This window comes from Convolutriloba macropyga, chromosome 2 (genome assembly GCF_964194025.1).
Source record: "Convolutriloba macropyga chromosome 2, txConMacr16.3, whole genome shotgun sequence".
Taxonomy (NCBI): domain Eukaryota; kingdom Metazoa; phylum Xenacoelomorpha; order Acoela; family Convolutidae; genus Convolutriloba; species Convolutriloba macropyga.
Window position 1 is genome coordinate 17813455 of NC_134469.1, and position 22278 is coordinate 17835732.

The window sequence follows — 22278 nt, forward strand, 5'->3', positions numbered from 1 at the left end:
TAATATTTCAAAAAACATATAAATCCAAAGAAAAATTCCCTTCAGCCAATAGGACATACAGATGCTCGCAAAACAATAGGCAAGTCATAATAGGCAAAGAAACTTAGCTAAAAACAGAAAAAAACACGAAATACTGCAAAAAATTAGTTCCAATTTTCGCCATTTTTTTTTGTCATATTTCTCAACAAAAAAATGATTCTTACCCACAAAACTGCAACCAATTGTTACCATAAATTTTCTCAAGTAGAAGGGGTTTCTTCAATACCCATTTGAGCCAGTAAAACAAAATAATAGTCAAAAAACGCAAAAATTAGCCCAAAAATCAGCAAAATTCATTGAAAACCTCCGAATTATCATAAAATTCATATGAATTTCCAGAAACCTTCAAACCACTACTGAAACCAGCCTAAAATTAAAACAAAATCATAACCAAACCTCTTAACCAAACTAAATGAAAAAAACTGCTTTAAAATGCCGCACGTGAACAAAAAAATTTCGCTCGCTTAGAGAAAATTTTTTCACACATCAATTTTTCGCTCTCTCAAAAACAGCGGTATGAACAAAAACCCCTCTTTTCGCTCCGCTCTTCACTTTTGTTCAGCACCAAAATCACTCCAAATTTTTTCACGCGTTTCATTTCCCGCTTCAAATATCACTCCAATAAAATTGATTAAAAAAAAGGACTTCTCCAATACTCCTCTTCGAGTCGTAAAAAAAGAAATTGTAAAAAAACAGCGCCCCTATACAACTGACCCTTTGAATTGTAAAAAGACAGCACTCCAATACAATTCAAATACTTTGAATTGTAAAAACCCAGAATATAGCTTTGCTCAGCTTACAGTTTGGCAACTTTTAAAAAGATTTTAAAACCACATCTTTCGGACAATCGCGTGTGAAAAATTTGCCAACCTACCCAATTTGCCAACCTACCCAATGTCATTATCTTCCATGTTCAAAGGAAGCATTTTTCACTAGCTTAGGACGCAAATAAACCTCAAAAATTATTAGCATAAAATAGTTCAGCCTGATGGTCCACTAAGCCAGAGTGATTATTGATTCATTTGATGACAATGACATCACCAGGCGAAAAGGTTCCAAAAAATATCCAAAAATTAGTTCTAAAATGCCACTATCAGAAAATTTGAAAAAAAATAGAGGGCTGTTTTATTCACATAGTTCAGCATGCATACACGTATACCAATTGACCAGTTGCTGCTTAACTTTTTGGCCTATTTGTATCTTCAATTCCAGATAATGAATCAGATTTTAACAGGGTTGGGTTGGACATTTAATGATCCACGCAATTTACTCATCCCTACACATCTGTATTTGATTTAAGTCTAACAACGATTGACACCAAAAAGATCTCGCACTCAATGTGCACCTAATTGCCAACAGTCAATGTGAAACTATCAATTGCCTGATTTTAACGAAAAAAAAATATCAGGTGACTGAAATTGCCCCTATTACATGTCAGAGGGCATGAATGGACCTTTTAATGCTCACGTTTAACACACCCTATTCGTTTGAAACGAAAGTAGTCATTAAGAACGATTAAAAAGCGACTGTGCTTTTATACTGAATTGAGTAAAAAGAAAGCGGTCAGTGAAAATAGAAACCCAGATCAATTTCTTTCTAATTAAATGCTACACTATTTGCAAGGTACACACAGAGAAAGAAAATAATGCTTTGAATAATCCAACTCCGGCAAAAAATATAGTACAACTTTAGCAGCGTCATTTCTATAGGATAAGTTATTATCATTTTAGATCTATTCTTTCCCTCTCAATTACATAGTGAAGTGCTAAAAGACACATAATTAGTAAGTGGGGGCATAAAAACCCGGTGGGGGCGGGGGGGGGGGGATAATAGATCCATCATAATCATCATGATCCAACAGATATTTCACGCAATACAATCATGCGAGTCACTGAATCTTGCTAGTCTTCAATGCGAACATGATGAGATTCACATCATTGAAAAATACAACTAGTTTCAAACCACACTTCGGCTGTTAGCAAGATCGGTAAACTCGAATTACAGATTGTTTTCTCACTCAAGGTACACACTATCATCAAAAATGAAGTTTCAAATGAAAAATCATTTAATACAATATGCTTTAAAAAAGACAGCACCGTCCTTTTACATACCTGCAAACTCGGTCTCAGAACCCAGTCAATCAATCCGTCAAATTGTCTTCAGAAATTTAGATTCCTCGGCATGTTAGCACATCAATAACTTTTCTTCAAAAAAATCTGTTTCCTTTTTCCCATTTAAAATACAAATTAAGCTAGCTTTGATACTCAGGACGCGCGATATCCAGGAATATATGGATGAAAATTTGGATAGAAAACAATAAAGGAAAAAGTGAACAGATCGACACGTATACATTTTAAAAAAGAAACAACTGAACTACTTTTTTCAATGATAAACAGTTTTCAAACAAATTGAAATAATGTCAGCACATTTTTTCACGTCCGCTTATACATTGCATATTTCAAATAACAATATTAATATACATGTGTCCACATCTCATAGTTTTACTAACTAATAAATTGAAACAACAATTAGAATGAAAAATATGCACGAGCCAGGTCCTATGTTGCGTCCCCCTAATTTCGCTGAAAACTCCCCCTTTATCGAATAAAAACCGGTTTCTGGTAAGGCCATATTCATTAAATGTAATTTTAAACGCACGTAATTTAAATTCACAAGGACCACTTGCTCAAACGATCAAAAACATTATTAATCAATTAATATTCCTCATATCAATCTTCGTCACATAATTCGCAGCAAAAGTTACAAATATCAAAGCTATTTTAGTCCATTTTGCAGTCCGATTTGTAACCATATCAGTAGCTAAAATATTCTGAAAAAAGCTATGTAAGTTCGTCGTTTAACTTTAATTCACTAAGAAGAAATCGAAATCTTTGTTCTCATTTAAAACACTGTAGATGTATGTAGTCTTCGAAGTAAATAGAGAGAGTAATAATCTGATAAAAGGGCAGCTATATTTTCATGATGAACAAGTTATGAACAAGAGCAGAGAGGAAGTGGCGCCGTCTTGACTCAGCTGAATTGGGATTAGCTAATTCTCGAAGAACATGCGCTTCCACTTTGTCATGTCTTTTGTGCATATAGTCTTCTCAGCAAACGCAATGTCATCCTAAAATGATTAAAACATCACTACGAAAATAAAATGATTCTAAAATTAGTTATTTAACTTAATGGGAAAACCCCATAAACTGAAAAATTTCATTAGACCCCTAGTAATGGGAATAATAATCTTTAACGCATTTCTTCTTTTCTCAACAACCAGCGCTTGTTTGATTAGTTGTATTATTTCGAAACAGACAAACTCATACTCTCCTTATATCCGGACAAGGAAGTTCAGTAATGTGCGTTCACACAATGTTCGGACACCGTTCATCCACATTTTTATTTTAAATGTCTACCAAATGAGAAGAGAAAAAGTTTCATAAATACACAATCTTTGAAGTTAATTGGTTAAACATCCCCCCAGTTACAGATCACGGGCCATTACATAGCAAACAATTACTATAATATGGTACGTGCGTCTGTGGGTTGCAAATAATATGCATCCACTAAGCTGTGAATGGAACAAACGGAAACGATCCAAAATTGTTTTAAAAGCAAACCATTACTTGATGCGGTATTGGCGAGCCGTTAATACCCGCCATTAATAAGACAATAAAAACATAGCCGGCAGATTGCCGGAATAGCTGCGAAAGAATAGACCTGCGTGCCATATAATAGCGATAGAAACAGATACAGATCTAAATTGAAAAAAAAGCGACGCCGCTCAAAAAACTAGGCTAAAAAACATTTAGCGATTAATTAATAAAGCTTGTTAAAAATCATTCCACAGAAGCCTCTTATTAGGGACCTTTACTGCACATAGGAGTTCCTTTGACCTCAAACAAATTCAAATTAAACTTAAGTTTTAAAGTGCAAAAGTCATTTTATTGAGTGAGGTAAGTCACGTATGATCAAAATCTAATCACGCAAATAACATAAAAACTTTCGCTAAAGCGAGTGAGAAATGACGTCACGCGCGCAAAAGCCGTTCGTGAGAGGAAGAAGTCATTCTGAAAATTTGACTTTTTCAGCTTTGCTGTGTGAACAAATGTAAAACGAAAAAAGAGCGTCAGACGACGAAACAAAAAAAAAACCAAGAGCATCGCAATATAGCTTCGCTCAGCTTACAGCTTCGCAGCTATAACAAGACAAAAAAACATAACCGACTGACGTCGGGCGAATTGCTCTCAAACGACCGGCAAGAGGTTGACTTTGTCAGTAGCAAGCCATGGTAGTGAGGCTAGCTTCATCTTGATTGGACTCTGCAACATTTAGTTTTCTAGCCTTGTTAGTAAATAAATCAAATAAAAACTGATATTTTAATTTGCAAAATATTGCAAAATTTTAAAAAAAGCTTCCAGATTTCGCAATGAAAATGATCACAGCTAATTTTTGTCACTGGAGTTAAGTCAAGTAACCCATCTGCAAGACTTGAAAAGCTTCGTTGGCCAGTAATGATCGTTAAACTCAGAAAAGGACAAACATATTCAAAAATTTTGAAAACAATCGCAAATTTTAACAAAATCTTGCTGAAATTCAAAATATTAAAATCTCCAAAACCATTTCATTGTCTCAAGAGACTATCCAATATCCCTATTTCAAGCTTTATATAGATTCACTGGCTCATTAAGATCCTTAAACTTGGAACAAGATAATAATTTTCCGAAAATCTAAAAAAAAATGAAATAAAAATTTATCAAAAAATTCCGAAAGCTGGAGTCACTAAAATATTGCTAACCATTCCATTCAAAACTATGCTACAGTTTATCATCAAACCTTGGAGTAGTCCCTAGGATCCCGGTGCCGGAAAAAATGATCAAAATTTTAAAAAGATTCAAAAAAACTTGAAAAATTGCAAATATTTTTTAAAATTGCTGATAATAAAATCTTGGAAAACTTTCCATTACATCTAGAAACTATGGAATTACCTATATTTAAACCCTAGTGGAGGTTATGTGGCTCTTGAGGCTGGAGAAACCTAAAAATTACAAAAAAACTAAAAACTTGCTAAAATGACAAAAAATTAAAAAAACTGCTAAAATTTGTTATAATTAAAGTTGAAAACTCATCCATGGCCAAGAAACATTTTCCTGTAACTTATTATCAAAACATAAGGGAGATTTTCTTATTAGACTGAAAAACCTTAATGATGACAAATTTCGAAATTGAAAATTGCAAAATTTGTAAAAAAAAAACGCAAAAATTTGCAGTACTAAAATGCTGAGAACATTCCACTACCACTAGAAACTATAGAGTAACCTATTATAAAACCATAAGGGAGGTTCCTTGACACCTAGGGCTGAAAAGACTCAACAAAAGACTCAAGAAGAGTCAAAAAGTATGAAAATTGTGAAAATTAGTATAAAATTGCGTGTTTTCAGCGATCGGTTGTTCGAGCGTAGACACGTGGAGGTGGGCCGGAGGGGTGGGTGCACCGAAGGGGGGGCTGCTGGTGAGGGAGAGGGGTGGGGTGGGGGGGTGGGGTGGGCAACAGTGGGGTGGGGAGGGCAACATCGTGATGGGGGGAAATAATGGGGGTTCAACAGTGGGGGCATCTTCAACCTCTAAGAACCGCCCTTCACACCATAAGTATAAGTCTCTCCAAAACAGTCTGAGCTGAAACAGGGCTGAAAGGCTCTAAGAGCACTTAATCCACGCTGGGCGCTGCCTGTTTATTCCGTTTTTGATGACGAAAAGTCAAAAGCGTCAGACAAAAATCGGTCAAGCGAAAAATCGCATAAACAAAGACCGACAGGACGAACATAATTGCTAAACTTCGTTTGCGAGCAATTATACATTACTTACGGTCAAATAAAATCTATTTAAAGAACATAACTAAAAAAATTAAAATAGCCTCAGATAAAATCTGAAGTAAACAACCTAACTAGTACTCCAACTCAAAGCAGACTGGGCTTTTCCTTAATGAGACTCGGTAGAGTCACTAAAAACAAGAAAAAGAGGCTAGTCATTAGTGGGACAAGGAATTGGAGACCGAAATTGGACACAGCCACATTGGAGACATTCATTAGAATAGGAGACAAGAAAACTAACTATCAATTAAGAGAAACAAACGTTAATAACGACAAAAAAATCAGTATCTAATTATTAAACCCCTTATAAAGTCCAAATGGCATCAAAAAAAGTGTTAATAGCATTAAAGAGAACCTATACATCTCCAGATAACATATGAAAGCGGTCCTTAATGAGACCGGGTAACAAAGACAAAAAAGGGACAAAATTTGAAAATACAATAGAGCTTTTTAAAACAATTGATCTCAATGTCAGAACATAGCTGGCAGATTGCCAGAAAATAGCCGCAATAGATTCGTAGATCGGCAGTCTAAAAAAACAGTAAAAAAGACAGACCAAAAAAATTTATCTTTTCATTGAAGGCTGATCTGTTATATTTTGATTAAAAATCTGTATGTTATTGCTGCCTCTATTAGCTGATCTCAAATAACCTTCATTTAGAGTGGTACACACCCATTTGACCTTATCTCTTTGAATTAAAGTAAATAAAAGTCAATTTCGAAGTGAGGAAGTCACTTTTGAGAGTGAGGTAAGTCAAGTGTGACCAAAAATTTAATCACGCGCATGAACAAAAAACTCGCTCCACTAAGAGCGAAAAATGACGTCACACATGCAATTCAATTAAAATTGCATGAACGAATGAACAAAAAATGGCTGTGACGTCATATGGTCGTAACAAAAATCATGACGACGAAATAAAAAAAACCAAGAGAAGGCCAATAATAGCCTCAGCTATCGCTGTGCGGCTATTAAAAAGGATTACCTATCAAAAGAAAAAATGAAATAGATTCTTTTATAAATTCATGGGAAGCCATTAAGCTTTGTGATTATCCATAACAGGTCATACTATTAAAAAGTGACAAACATATCCCAAAAACAAATATTTAGTTTTGAACTTGGGCGAAAACGGTATCGAAACTGTTATGAGCTATCCATTATAGCCATTTTAAAAGTTACACTTCTCAATTTCAAAGCCAAGTGGAACCATCATTAATGTTGTAATATGACGAAAAAGACGAAGAAATTCAAAAATGATCTATTATCCACAGAGGAACAAATCATTATGAAAAATCGCGTATCATAGCAAATAATCAATAAACAAAACTAATAGTATAAAAATTGAAATATTTTCTCACAAAGAATTTATAAATTTTGCTGACACAGACTAGGCTAAAAATTGAGATCCATAAGATTAAATGGCAATTTAAAAATCGCCTGATTTTTTAAAACAACCATAATTTTTCCAACTAATATAAACTAGATAGATGAACTTATAACTTCATAGGAAGCAATCTGCACCCCCTCGTTAGTGAAGAATAGATTAAAAATTGAGAAAGAATACAGGCAGAACTCGAAATTCCATAAACAATTACAAAAACACTTTGTTAAAGCCATTAAAACCATAGGCTATCATTTAAAACAGATTTAGAGTGATCAATTGGTTCACATCCCCATTTAGAGGGATTATTGGAAAAAGACAACAAAAGACAACTACAGGGAATGGCCAGTATCGAAAATTTTTGGAAACCAGTTTCAAAGCCATATGACTATCAGCTGCAACGTCAACAAAAAATCACTGTTTGCTTCAATTTACAAGTTAGTCAAAAACAAAAAAGGGCAGAAATTGAGCAGAGTCGATCAAATTAAAAAAAAACAGTTTCAAGGTCATTTTTTAAGATTATTGCTCCCATTGGCTAACAACCGAAATCATTAAATACGTTCTTTAATGTTTCTAGAAGAAGCTGATATGACCTGTCATCATCCGGAAGGTGATACGACTACAAAAAGCATAACAAAGGCAAAAATCAAAAATTTTTTATTTGTAAGGAAACGGTTTCGAAGCCATTAAAGCCATACATTATACGCTAAAAACAATCTTTATGTTCAATTGGGACTGCTTTCAAATGAGCTGCGACCTTTTATAAAGGTGATTCTCTGACATTGCAACAAGAAAACCAATAAAAAGATGGTCAAAGGTCAAAAAATATCAAATTTTAGTAAATTCTTGTTGCGTTGTCAGAGAATCACCTTTGTAAAGGTCAAAAAGGAAGGAAGGACAACGCAATGGAAGGACAAAGGAAGGAAAACGCAACAAGAAAACCAATTCAAAGATGGTCAAAGGTCAAAAAATATCAAATTTTAGTAAATTCGTGGTGTCGAAGCCGTGAAACTATAAGAGCTTTCATTCCCTAGAACAAAATATGCTAAACGAGTTAACTGAGACAAAGCAACAAGTTGACAGAATTTAGAAGTGGCAAAGTTTAAAGATAACTGAGACTTCCTCAGAAAATAATGAAATTCAATGACAAGAGCCATTACGTATCAACTGAGAGCATTATATAGGTTTATTTATACGATTTAGGGACGCAAATCGGTCATCTTATTCAGTCAAAAGGCTGCAAAAAGAGCAACAAACACCAAAAACGGGCAAAACAGAAGAATTTGATTAAAGTTTACGATAAAACTTTATGAAAGCCATAAAAAGCACGAAAACATAACAAAATATAATACATGATCATTTGGCTCTTCAATTTTAAGTTTATTTGAGCTGACAATAATAGACCACAGAAAATTCTAGTCTGAAAAAAACAAAAGTTGCTAAAATGGTCTTCATAAAACACATCGCCCCAAAAAGAATAACTATTTTCGATTGTCGAAAATCACGATGAGACCAAAACTCGGCGGAATTTTTATTAAAGGACACGCTTAAAGGAAGGAGCAGTAAAACTAGTCCTCTTTTAAGTTGATTCAAAAATGTACCAGCAAACCTTAAGTTCTCCATTTCCGAAAAAAATGGAAAAAGTGGGCAAAGAAGCATATCTGGAGCCATTTTTGATGAAAAAGGAATGAAATTTGAAAAAATTAGCAAGTGTTGAGCTAAAATTGTCGGATCAAACGATTCAGGGACTCTCCTCTGTATTAATAGGCAAATCAATAACACTATTGTTAACAAAATTAAATTAACAAAATTGTTGAAAAATGAGCAAAAATTACGGAAAAAACGTGAACAAAATAACGGCTATCGTTATAATGTCCACAAAATGTTTAGCCGCAATAACGGCCTGGAAAAAATGGCTTTCACAAAAAAATAGTTTTAATCCTATATTCTACACTATATGGGCTTTCTAATGACACCACCCACAACTCTCTACGATGAAAATGACGACCGGCCAAAATTGTCTGAACAAAAACAGTTGACCATATAGTTCCTCCTCCACTGAAGTGAGCTGGAACAATAATACCGGGCTGCCATCATCACTGTCTCAAATATTCCGTAAATAAAAGACGCGATCTTTTGACACAACATTGAAAGCAACCAATTAATTCGTGCTCAAATGTCCTTCTAATACTCGACCATATCATTTTCGGAAGTACCTTGATGGCTTTGATGAGGTGTTTGACGTGCTTGAAATTCCACTCTGGTCGAATGTATCCGGCAATGAGGACTCGCAGCTCCACTCCGTAGAATTCATTGGGGAAGGTGTGGATAATGTGCGTCTCAGCAGACAACTTCTCGTTTTTGTAGAACGGGTTCCACCCACATGACATTACCATGCTGAACACCTCCGCACTGTACGAGGGCACCTGTGCCAGTCCGAAATAGATACCTGCAAACAAAAGTTATTATTTAGCAATCTCCCATTGGACGGCAAACAAGAAAGTTCAAATAAGCTGGCAGATTGACCCAACGAACGTACAAAAAATCTAAAAAGTTTTACAAAAAAATTTAAACATAACTTGAAGTAAACTGCAACAAAGCTGAACGAATACCAGCAAAAAAACCGATATTTTCATTCAGATAGAAACAGTTTAGGAAAATAGAAAAACAGAAGTAATTTATTTCATTTCCAAAACAAAATTGGGTTCTAAGGTTCTAATATTTATATGACCAATTAATTATTCAAATTTGCACCATTAGAAACCTATAAAAGGTTGTTTCCTTTCAAATTTGATATTAACTAAAAACATGGACTGATAATTGCGCCCAATATAACAAAATATAAAAACATACCCGGCAGATTGCCGGAAAATAGCCGCCGTTGATTCCAATAAGCATGACTGGGATTGAAATAACAGAAGATATTGAAAAAAAAAGATTTTCGTACAAAAACATTTTTTTAAGTCCGATTTATTTTGATGGCATTTCGTAGTTGAACATACTTCTGTTTCTTAGAGAGAGGCTACAGGGGCTACTATCAATAACAATCAGCATTAGAGAGAGGTAACTAATACTTATAGGACCGACGTTCAAATAGCGGGCATCTAAAATTGGGCTTTATGGGTTTATCCCGTTTCTATTTCTGACTTCAATTTGTTATACTGACTGTTCATTTTGAATTGCTTTGCTGAGCAACTGATGTTCAAAATCACTTTTAGCAGAATGAGAGAAGAGAGAAAATAGCCTAGAGAAGTCAAAAAGATTTCACGCAAAATGTTGAAAAGGCGGCAAAATGAGGTAAAGCGAAACATTTTTTTTATTCGACGAAGTAAAAAAACATAGCAGGACAAGTCCTGAAATACAATTCAAAGAATTGAATAAAAAGCATAGAAGTACTCTACCTGACCAGCACATCAATTGAACAATGCCAGCCAATCAAACAAAATCATCAAAACGTTGAGAAGTTAAAACAATCAAACAAACTAAGCAAAAATATACTCATTGCTAAAACTCTTGAAACTTTTACCCCGATAGGCAAAAATTAATCTCTTTAAATATGACTAACTCATAAATATAAAAACAAACTTTGGATCTTAAATCGGTCCAGGATTACATCTGCAAGACCTGAAAAAAAATTCACTGGCCCTTGAAGATCGATTAACTCAGAAAATGAGAAAAATTTTTAAAAATCAATTCCAAATGTTAATGAAAGGTTGATGAAAACTTGATATCAATATCTTCCGAATCATTTCTGTGTCTCTAGAGGCTATCTAGTAACCGAATTCCAAGCCTTAAAAAATTCAACGGCTTAAAGATCGATAAGCAACAGTTTTTAGAAAAATCAAATTTCAAAAAAAATCCTATTCCTTCTATTAAAATATTAAAAACCATTCTCTTAACCCCCTAGCAACTATGTTATAACATGCTTTCAAAACCTGGAGGACGTTACCTGGCGACTGCGGCAAAAAAAAACAAAGAAGAATGTTTCCAAAAAACTCATTTTTTATCAAAAAATTTCTAAAATTCGAATTGCTAAATTGTTAAAAAATTCCTTTGACAGTTAGAACCATGCAGCAAATTTTTTTATCAGAACCATAAAAACGTGGAATAGGTTTTCTGGCACCTAAGAATGGACAAATATGAAAGATTGACAAAAAATTTCAGGAAGACTTAAAAAAATGGCAGATTTTACACAAAAAATGCATCAATTTGAGACATTGAAATCCATTCTATTATTACTAGAAGCTATGCATTGTCCTATTATCAAACCATAAAGGAGATTCCCTGCCCCCTGAGAGGCTTTTCAAACTGAAAAAGACAAAAAAATTCAAAAAACTTGAAAAAAAGTCCAAATTTTATCAAAAAATTCCAAAATTCGAAAAGTTAAATTGTTGAAAAAATTCCATTGACGATAACAACCAAACTCTAAACTTTTATCAGACCGTGGAATAGGGTTTCTAGCACTTGAGAATGGACAAATATCAAAAACTGACGAACATTTTGGGAAAACTTAAAAAATGCAGATTTTATCAAAAAAAAAATGCTAAAATTCGAGACATTAAAATGTTGAAAACCATTCAATTACATCTAGAAAATCTATAAACCTACGCAGTGCCCTATTATCAAACCTTAAAGGAGATTCCCTGGCCCATGAGGCTGAAAAAACTCAATAAATGACAAAAATTGTCAAAAAACTTGAAAAAAATGGCAAAAATTAGTATCATTTTGCGTGTTCATGTTTGTGGTACCGAAAAATATAGCTCATAAAATGGTCATAACAAGTAATTTTATCTCTTATAAGACCTTCATCAACTATTAAAAACTTCAACCTCAGACTAATCAAACAAAAAACGGGAAAAAAATTGACAAAAAACATGAAAAATTGCACCATTTTGAGCTCAAAAACTCCTAAAAATGACCTTTTAACCTTAAATTAAGGCCATCCCAGCAGCTGCACTACTCTAAGCACTTAAAGGACTACTAAAGCTTACTTTGGGCCTCTAATGAAACTTAATGCCCGCTGGGCTTTACCTGTTTATCCCGATTTGAAAAATCAAAGTCATTGAAAAATGTGTGAACAGATCTTAAAAAAAAAAAAACACAGCGCCCCAATACAATTCAAATTCTTTGAATTGTAAAAAAATAGGAGCGCTATAATAGCCGGCTGAGAAGATCAGGGCGGCTATTAAAAATAACAAAAATAATGCTAATAAAAACCTAGCCGGCAGAGATTGCCGGAAAATAGCCGCGATAAACGCTTGTGGACTTCCATGGAATTGAAACCGCTAAAAAATAAGATAGACAGCTTGACCACCAGTCCATAAATAGACCACAAGACTTTTTGCGTTAGATTCAGACTGTAGAGCTTTTTCAAACATGACATTAGATATCAAAAACTCAAGACTCTAATACTCAAGAATTAGGGCATATACGTTTAGCAAACCTTAGATGCACACTATTGGTCTTTAACTAGTATATGTTCATCAAATTAAAAGTTCATAAAGTGAGCTCAGAAGTCAATTTTTTTGAGTGAGGTAAAAAAAAACAATTGACCTAAAAGCAGAACAAATGACGTCACACACACAAATTTCAACTGCAAAACAGTAGAAGTCACCGAAATTGAATGGTCGCAAGAATCATTGATGGAGACGACGAATTGAAAAACATAGCAAGACAAGTCCTGAAACACAACTCAAAGAATTAAAAGAAAAACTCGGACGTACTCTACATGGCTAGCAGACCAATTGAACAATGCCAGCCAGAACACAAACAAAATCATCAAAAAATTGAGAAACTAAAAGAATCAAAACTAAACAAAAATATACTCATCGCAAAAACTCTTCAAGCTTTTAAACCTAAGGCAAAATTTTTCCCTTTAAAATACCTATTTCAAAAATATGTTCAAAAACAATTTTTGTTTCTGAAATCGGTCCATTATTATATCTGCAAGACCTGAAAAACATTCATTGGCCCTTGAAGATCGATTAACTCGAAAATGAACATAAAATTAAGAAAAGAAATCAATTGCAAATTGTAAGGAAATGATGCTGAAAATCGTGATATAAATATCTTCAGAACCATTTCTGTGTCTCTAGAGGCTATCCAATAACCCAATTCCAAGCTTTAAAAAAACTCATTGGCTCATAGATCGAAGACAATAATTTTTAGAACAAATTTCAAACTTCAAAAAATAGAAGTTCGTTCTATTAAAAAGTTGAAAGCCATTCAATTGCCCCTAGCAAATTTTTAATAACATACTACCCAACCGTGGATGAGGTTAACTGGCTACTGAGGCAAGAAAAAATAAATAAAACAAACGTTTCGAAAAAATTGCAAATTTAATCAAAAAACTTCTAAAAGTCGAATAGTTAAATTGTTGAAAACAAATCCATTGCAACTAAAAACATTACTGTAACTTTTTATCGGAAAGCGGAATATGTTTTCTCGCACTTGAGAACGGAGGAAAATCAAAAACTGAATAAAACTTTAGGAAGCCTTAAAAAAATGCAGATTTTATCAAAAAAATGCTAAAATTCGAGACTTTAAAAAGTTAAAAACCATTCCATTGTTACTAAAAACTATGCAGTGCCCTATTAACAAAACTCATAGGAGATTGCCTGGTCCATGAAGCTTGAAAAACTGATAAAACGACGAAAATCTTCAAAAAATGCGAATTTTGTCAAAAAAAATTGCTTAAATTTGTGATATTTGAAATTTGAAACCTATTCCATGGCAACTAGAAATTTTTCAATAACTTATTATCCAACCCCTGATGAGGTTTTATGGCCCCTGGGCCTCAAACAACTTGAATAATGACAAATGTCAAAAAATGAAAAAAATTGCAAGTTCTGTCAAAAAAAATCATGATGGCAAAAACATAACAACCATTCCATTATCACTAGAAACTATGCAGTAATCTGTCATCAAACCTTTTAGCAAACCCTAGAGGAGGTTTCTTGACTTTTCACGCCTCGAAAACCACCCGATTTTTTGTTCCACTTCCTGTTTTGGCGTGACCAAAATCACTACTCCAATTTGACTTCAAAAATGATGAAAATTTGTGAAGATTTTAAAAAAGATAGCGCACCAATACAATTCAAATTCTTTGAATTGTAACAAGACACATGTCTCCAATAATAGCCACTATCCCTTCGCGGCTATTAATCAAACCGAAGAATAATGTCCTAAATTGCGAAACTCTCAGGAAAAATTACAATCAAAATAGGAATTCTAAGGTTGCACAAATGAAAAAATCTTACCCAGTTAACAAGCTTTTAGTCAACAGGAAAAAAGGAACAAAGCGCAGTAAGATAAGAGCTTAAGCATGGAGATACGTCCTATAAACCACGTCTTATACAATTAACCGAAAAACGTGTTCAGTTCCAATCAAAACAAACAATACGAATTTTGAAAATAAAGAAAAAATTTTTAGGAGCAAAAAGTCAAAAAACTTCGTTACTTTCTCTTATCAAAGGCAGCAAGAAACTATAAAACTTGTCATTTTAAGAAAACTGCGCCTGTTCAGATCACCGAAATAAATTAAAACATTCGTAAATCCCAAAATTTTATTTCTAAAATTAGTCTACTTTCCGTGATTTTAATTTTGACAGGAAATTCTTGTTTAGATATTAAGTCAATTCCAGATACTAAACCTACAGGTTTAGTTTTTTGAAATAAACATCAAAAGCAAGGAGGCTTCAACATCACAAAAAAGTAACATAACCGACTAACGACGGGCGAATTGCTCTCGACCGGCGACCGGTTGGCTTCGTCAGTAGCTAGCCACGGTTTAGTGAAGCTAGCTTCAGGTTAATTGAAGGGGCGTGAGGTGAGCGCAGCGGGGGGAGGGCGTGGGGCAACAGTAGGAGTGGGGGTCAACCTCTAATAGCCGCCTTCACACCATAAGTATAAGTCTCAAAAAGATTTTCTGTGAATAGCATACTGAGCTGAAATGAGCAATTAATCACCATTGAACATAATCAAGCTAACGGAATTCTGAAAACTCTTTAATTTTCGAAATTAAAAACCTAACAAATAATTATAGATTAACCCATTGCTTAGCAGAAGCGAAAACTGCTAATATTTTCTGAGACAACGACGCAGCAAAAAATTCAGAAGCAATAATAAAGCAGCACCGAAAAGTAAAAACGAGCGCAAAGCCAGAGATACTTTAGAACTCGCATTTTGTCTTCCCAGTTGCGGCTAACTTTTTAGGTTGCATCGTCCACTTTCAGTTCTGAGCGCTTTTGGACCATCAATGGGTACCTGCTAAAAAGCAGCGATCAATTTGAGAACTGATGTATACAGAACTGGCACGTGGTTGAGATAAAAACCCATCAAAACAGTTAAATCACGTCAGACACGACAGTTCAGTTAGCAAGAGGTAGCCAGTAAAAAGATCAGGATCGATTGCTAAACATTCGAATTGAACTAAATTCGTGCTAGCAGATTTTCACACCAAAACCAGTAAGAATATTAATTTTCTAACAGAATCAATCCATATTTTATCTTTCAATGGGACCTGTCCTCATTGACGCTCACGAAACCAGAACAGCCGAGATGGGCAAAAACCAAAACCTCATTAAAATTATTTTAAAACAATTCATTTCAATGTTAAAAATTTTAGCCCAAAACTGAATTCAGAAATTCGTCATCACATGAAATCTGTAATTAATAAGACTAAGTGACAGGGCAAGAAAGGAATAATAAAAACATGCAAATTCGTTAAAATGAAGTGAGAAAAGCGTTAAATATCAACTGAAACCATCCGCAAAAATGCTAATATCTTGCAGGGAAGCCCGACGTTTTATTGGTTGTAGTCTGCAACAAAAAGAACATCGAAAACCGCCACACTTAGAGCAAAATTATGAAAACAGTATCCAAGTCAAAACAAATCGTGACTTAACTGAACCGCCTAAACAGATCGCTGTATACTTTAAAAAAGCCAATGAGACCAGCAATTAAAACACCAGACCAAAATGACACCAAAAAGAGAAAACGTAACCGACTAAAGTCGGGCGCTTGGCTTCGGTAGTAACCAGCTGGGGTTTAGGGATGCTAGCAGGGAGGGAGCGCATTATAAGAGGTCTGAAGCGGAGGAGGGATTGCTTTTCTTCTTGGGGAGGGGGTAAAAAGGATGCAAAATTGCCAAAAAACTGCCCTTACCAGTTCTAGCAGTTTATCGCTTTATTGGAGAGAAGCATCAGACGAAAATCGATAAAGCAAACAAAAATACAACAAAGCAGTTCGCACAGACCAAGCACAGTTAAAAACGTTTCATTATTTTTGGGAAAAAATAGTGTCAAAACCAACGACAATTTTTTATCCACTTCTTAATCTTCAGACAATAAGAGATACTCTAAAAGTTCTTTTTACGTAATAGATGTTGTTCAACATTTTTTCATTTTTTGAAACATTTTAATTGTTTCGACCCAGTTTAGTGGAGGAAATGAATACTCTAAAGGGTTATTTGTTTAGTTCAGTCAATTTTGGCCGATCGATATATTCATCGTAGAGAGTTGTGATTGGTATCATTAGAAAGCCCGTAGAGCGTAGAATTTATTCTAGGCACTAATCGAGGTTCAAGGATTTGTGAACATTGGAGTGATTTTGTTAACATTTTACGGAATTTTAGTTGGATTTTTCGTTGATTTTTTCAAAAAATTGTTTATTTTGTTAATAGTAGTGCCATTGGTTTCGCCAGAAGACCCAAAAGAGGGTTTCCGGCTCTTTTCATCCCACAATTTTAGCTTAAAAAATGACTTTTTATAAAAAAAATTAGCTTTTTTGTCATCAAAAATGGCACCAGATGTTTATTTGGCCCAAAATTTTTTCGAAGTTGCCGGAGGTAAAGACCTCAATCTGCTAACAGACGTTTGAATCAACTTAAAAGAAGGCTAGTTGGCTAGTTCTACTTGTTTCTTTTAAGAGTGTTCTGGAAAAAAAAATGTGCCAGTTTTTTACTAACTTAAATCAATCATTACGCAAAATGAATCTTTCACTTTTGATATATCGACACTTTGTTGCCAAAACATCTATTGTGGATACAAATGAAATAATTAGTTGTTATTATTGCGCGAGTCACCTTAATATGGTTAGTTTTGTTCTCTTCGTGGTTTTTGACAATCAAAAAATATAATACCATTGAGGCAAGGTCTTTATAAAAACTAATTTTGCAACTAGTTTCTTTTCTATGTTTATTACAGACCAGAAGATTTCTAATCCTAATTCAACCACTACCCACTCACGTGTTTCATCAAAATGTGGCCTCATGATCATATATTATGTTTTCAGAGAGAATTTCATGGTTTCTACGACTTCAAGTGTTCTCTTAAATTCAAATTGATCTCTTGTGCAATGCCCGCATTTGTTTTTTTGTTCACGACTGAGTATTTAAAAAGTATCCAGGTGGTTTCTATCGATGGCATACTTGAACCCAAGTAATGCTTTCAATTGACATCTAATGGCTCTTATGTATTTGAAAATATTGTTCTGAGAAAATTTCAGCTACTTTTAAATGTTAATTATTTTAAAATAATTAAATTTAAATAACTCTTTTTACTTTTTACCGCAGGTTCTAAATAACTCTTTTTACCGCAGGTTCTAAATAACTCTTTTTACTTTTGGGCATTTGCGTATTCTGGCAGTTGTTTTTGTTTATCTTGTTCGATTACAACTATATTATCAAGTCAAATAACGTTTGAAAGAGAACGCTTGTGAACATTTAATTAAGTGAATTAAATGCAAATTGTTTTGAGCGAATAGTGTAGGATTTAAAGGCTTCAAAACCGTTCTCCTGCAACATAATCGAAATTTTGGTTTTGCCTGGAATTGTCCTTTTGGCAGTGCAATCACATATTCCGGATAATGGCTTCCGATTGTATTTCAAGATTTCAATTACAATTGTATTTCATGATTTCAGTTAATTGATATTAGAATTAATGACATTGAAATTTTTAATTTTAAAAAATTTGATCGACCTTTAAAAATCTCCCTTTTCTGTTATTCTCTTTGACATTTTATATCGTAGACTTATCAATTACATCTTCCATCCAATTTTGGCGGAGCAAACAATAACTGATTTATTGTTTTTACGTTACCACCGATGACTTTATGGCTATGACGATATGTGAGTTCAGATTGTTTTTTAAACTTTTGATACCGGTCACTGCGTGTGGTGGTCTTTTGTTGTCTTTTTCACATAGTCCCTTGGGGCACATTGATATTCAACTAAGGCTCATTAATATTCAACAATACCTCATTTAAACAGTCACAATCTGTTCCATTGAGAGCTAAAGTTTTTGATGAAATCAACAATGTTATTGTAACATTGTTTGTTGAGTTCTGTCTGTATTCATTCTTAATATCTTGTCTTAAGACTTAGTCTTCACTAATTTGATGTACAATTGGCTTACCATGAAGATCAAAGAATTTTCTGATTCACTATAGTTGAAAATTTAGGCTTTAAAAAATAAAAGTTTTTGAGTTTCCTCGATTTTTCTTTCAGAAAATTTGGTTCATATTATCTAATGAAGACACAACTTACATCATCTTTCTCGAGATAAAACGTTGTTTCTGTTTTTTGGTGATGGGACTCCGTTGTTTTGATTTTCATAATTCTTTTGTGATTTGATTAATTTGTAATAATTTTTTTTCAGATATTTGACCATTTTTTGTTCCTTATTTCTCGTTTCCGTGTCATAAAACAGCATAAATTACGGTTTATATTGACTTCGATAGTGAGAGCTGTTAATCATATAAAAAGGCTTTAATGAATAGCTCATGCTTTTAATGACTTCGGCACCGTTTGCTCCCAAACTTTAACTGAATACTTGACTATTAGATGTATATGTCAATTTCTATTGTAGTCTTATGACAAACTCTTGATAATGAGAGATTTCAATGGCTCACTGTCAGGACGTATAAAAATGCCTATCCAGTATTTTCAGTTAAGAGCTAATGGTTTTGATTACTTTGAACTGGTTTTCAAAAATACAAACGTATTTCCAAACTTCGTTCTTTTCTTTTTTTGTCTACTTGTTACCTAGTCTGAGTAATGACCAGTCCCACATGTTTTTAGGACAATGGTCATGCCAATTACTTGTTTTTTACTCATGCCAATTAAATGTTAAATGATGTTTCAATTCATACTACTTAGACTTTTGTCTGCTATTATCTACTGCCATTTTGACTTTAAGCGCTTGTAAAAAAACTGATATTGATTTTTGGTCAATATTAACAATTATTTTTGTCAATTGATTTTGTAGTAATCTTGTCTCCCAATCTCATTAACGGCAAGTATCATTATTTCTCTAAGTTGGAATTAATTAATTCATTATTTCGCTAACGAATGCTCCCAATGGCTCCTATGGAGTTACATGACTCTTTCCAGTATTTGAAGTTGAAAGATGGTTGATTTTGCCTCTGTTCATTCTTGTTTGTCTTGACATCTTACAAAGTCTCATTAAGGAAAGGTTACATCTGCTTTGAGGTGAAGTACACGTTGATTTTTAGTTAAGCTTTTTACTGATGTATTTTGATTTCGTTATTGATTCAAAAAAGCAAACAGATTTTGAGTTAGACGGGAATTGATGCTTTGTTGTTTTTGGTTGTCATCTCGTTTCGTATTTTTATTCATGGCAGGTATCAAGGGCTCTCCAATACGGCAGTGTTTATTTCATTGGTTTAATTCATCGGTTTTCTTTTAAGACAAATTACTCATTAACCAATTATTTACCAAGAGTATGCCTATCTTTGAAAGTATTCTTTCTCTTCCTCATTTGTAGACAATTAAGTTAAAAATTATATACAAACGTTCATTGAAACAGTTCACTGAAAATGTTTCTAAAACTTTTTCAGATATATCGTATCTATCCTCAATTTCGGAAGCAATCAGAAGTTCATGCAAATACAAAATACTTGTTATCGGATTATAAACCCTATCCGATAAAACAGATTTTTAACAAAAAAGCAAACGTTTTTTTATTTTTCAAAATGTTTCAGCTTTCCTTCCTAGATCTTTTTCTTTAGGATCTGCTCGCTTATCAAGTAGTTTCTATTAGCAATAGCGCTAGATCCCAGATTCTTTATAATCGCTATGTAGAGGTGATTAGGCAAATAAGCGTAGGCAAAGTCTGACAAGGCCGGAAAAGTATTAACATTTTGAAAACTTTCGGGCTCAATTGTTAGTCGAGAAATGGAAAATTAAAAAAAAATCCGTAGGTAGTATAAACCCCCAATAAGTTTGAGGGATGGATTAATTAGATTGCTTGAACATCAATAGGAAGTTTATTGCATGCACTTCGGCTTTGAAACTGATTCGCTGCAAAAAAATGAAAAAAATGTACACAAAACATCAAACAATATAGGTTTCGCTAAATGGCCAATGGTAAGCAAACTTGCTCTCTACCTATTAAGTATCTGTTAAAACCAGTGAATCCTTACCGGTGTTAAAATTCTTGGGTAGAGATTTCACAACAGATTCTGGGAAGTTAGCTGTGGGGATTCCTAACTGACGACTGCCCCTTCCGAAGCCTTTAACAACATCTCCAAACAGGAATATGGGGTGTTCGAGCCAGTTCATTGTGAGATCGCGGGGTTTTCTCTCTTTCTCAAGGTTCTCGGCATCGCCACGTTTGTCGGGCGATATGATTGGTAAGAGTGGAGGCGAAGTCTCGTCACGTTCCATCACATCTATGGATTTCAGTAGTGAGCTCCTGCTTCAGAAAGTGTACTTCTAAATTGAGATCTGGAAAAGACAAAACATGCTGAAGCCGCAAAAATTTTTGAAATGCTCTTAAATTTTCAAATGGAAGCAAATTAAGTACATTAACAACAAAGCAAGTGCATTTACGTTGAACAAAGTAAAATCACAAGGTCAAAGTCAAGTGAAATTTCTATCATCGCACTTTTTTATATAGTTTTGCGCGGTTATTGCACAAAAATGAAGCATAGAGCTACTTTACGATAATTCAATCTGCACACCAGGGGAACTATCACGACAAGCCGTTCTTTAAAATCTTGAGTGAGAAAAAAATTCACAAAATTAATCTAAGGTCAAGAGCTGATTTAATTGAATAACAATTTGTCCTCAATATTGAAAACTAATTGTGTGATAGAAACACGATCATGAAAGAGAAAAAGAATTGGACAAAAACATTTGTGGTACTCGTACTTAATTGCTCCTTATAAATTATGCCTATCAAGGACTTAATCCACTCACTCAAAAAATAAAAATCATTATTTATATTGCTTCGAATTTTAAAAATGCTTTAACTTCGATAGTTTGAGTGTGACAAATCTTCCAGCTGCATTGAAAATTAACGTAGAAGTACTGATTGCCCTCAAAAATTTCAGAAGCAGTAATGCAGACTATTTTCTTCAAAAATGACAAGTAATTAAATTGAAACTAAACAGAGAACTGAAGGGAACGATTACTCCACTCAAGCTTCTTTTTGCTTCATTTGAGACAAAACTTGATGACACCACACCGGTGACCTCGCCGCAAGTCATCAACTTGAATTAATTCCACAAGGTCAAGATGCTGATGGCATCACAACACTTTACTACAATTCTAGGTGGCGCATATAACTCTTAACATTCGAACTCGTAACATTCGAGCACAAAGCCTGTCTTTATCATTGCAAGAGTTCAGATAGTTACAAAACCCATATAATCCACATGAAGTTCATGCAACTCACTTATTTGCTTGACGTCTCGTTTGATTTCAAGGTCACGTATTCTTGGGTATTACGTCATCTGACTTCTTTCTTCTTTTACACACTCTTTTATGTGTACCAGAGAAGTTTGATTGAAACGTTGTTTGATACTCGAGCAGCTACTTGATAATTAGTGCAAAACTTGATCTGAAATGATACGAATTGTCAGAACAATAATCATTAATTTGATTATGATTTCTAAGATTTCACCAATAATGACATCGGTAACTGCGCTTATAAATCGATCATTAGAAATTTCGAAGTGTTATGGGA

The 22278-nt window shown here is 34.0% G+C and overlaps 1 protein-coding gene across 1 annotated transcript; it reads right to left on the reverse strand.

Annotated features, from left to right (window-relative positions):
- Window positions 1-1566: 1566 nt before the first annotated feature.
- On the reverse strand, window positions 1567-22172 carry LOC142357433 (riboflavin kinase-like). The gene is made up of 4 exons (XM_075409069.1): window positions 21988-22172; window positions 20732-21035; window positions 9505-9737; window positions 1567-3166 (listed from the first exon to the last, which is right to left on the reverse strand). The coding sequence occupies exons 2-4, from the start codon at window positions 20973-20975 to the stop codon at window positions 3089-3091; spliced, it is 555 nt and encodes a 184-aa protein (XP_075265184.1). The 5' UTR covers window positions 20976-21035; window positions 21988-22172; the 3' UTR covers window positions 1567-3088.
- Between the last annotated feature and the right edge of the window lie 106 nt (window positions 22173-22278).

Excerpts from the sequence above, each read along its gene's own strand:
- LOC142357433 (XM_075409069.1), bottom strand. The coding sequence starts at position 20,975 with ATGGAACGTGACGAGACTTCGCCTCCACTCTTACCAATCATATCGCCC. Across the intron at positions 9,738-20,731 it reads ACCCAAGAATTTTAACACCG|GTATCTATTTCGGACTGGCA; the intron begins GTAAGGATTCAC and ends TTTTGTTTGCAG. Across the intron at positions 3,167-9,504 it reads ACCTCATCAAAGCCATCAAG|GATGACATTGCGTTTGCTGA; the intron begins GTACTTCCGAAA and ends TAATCATTTTAG.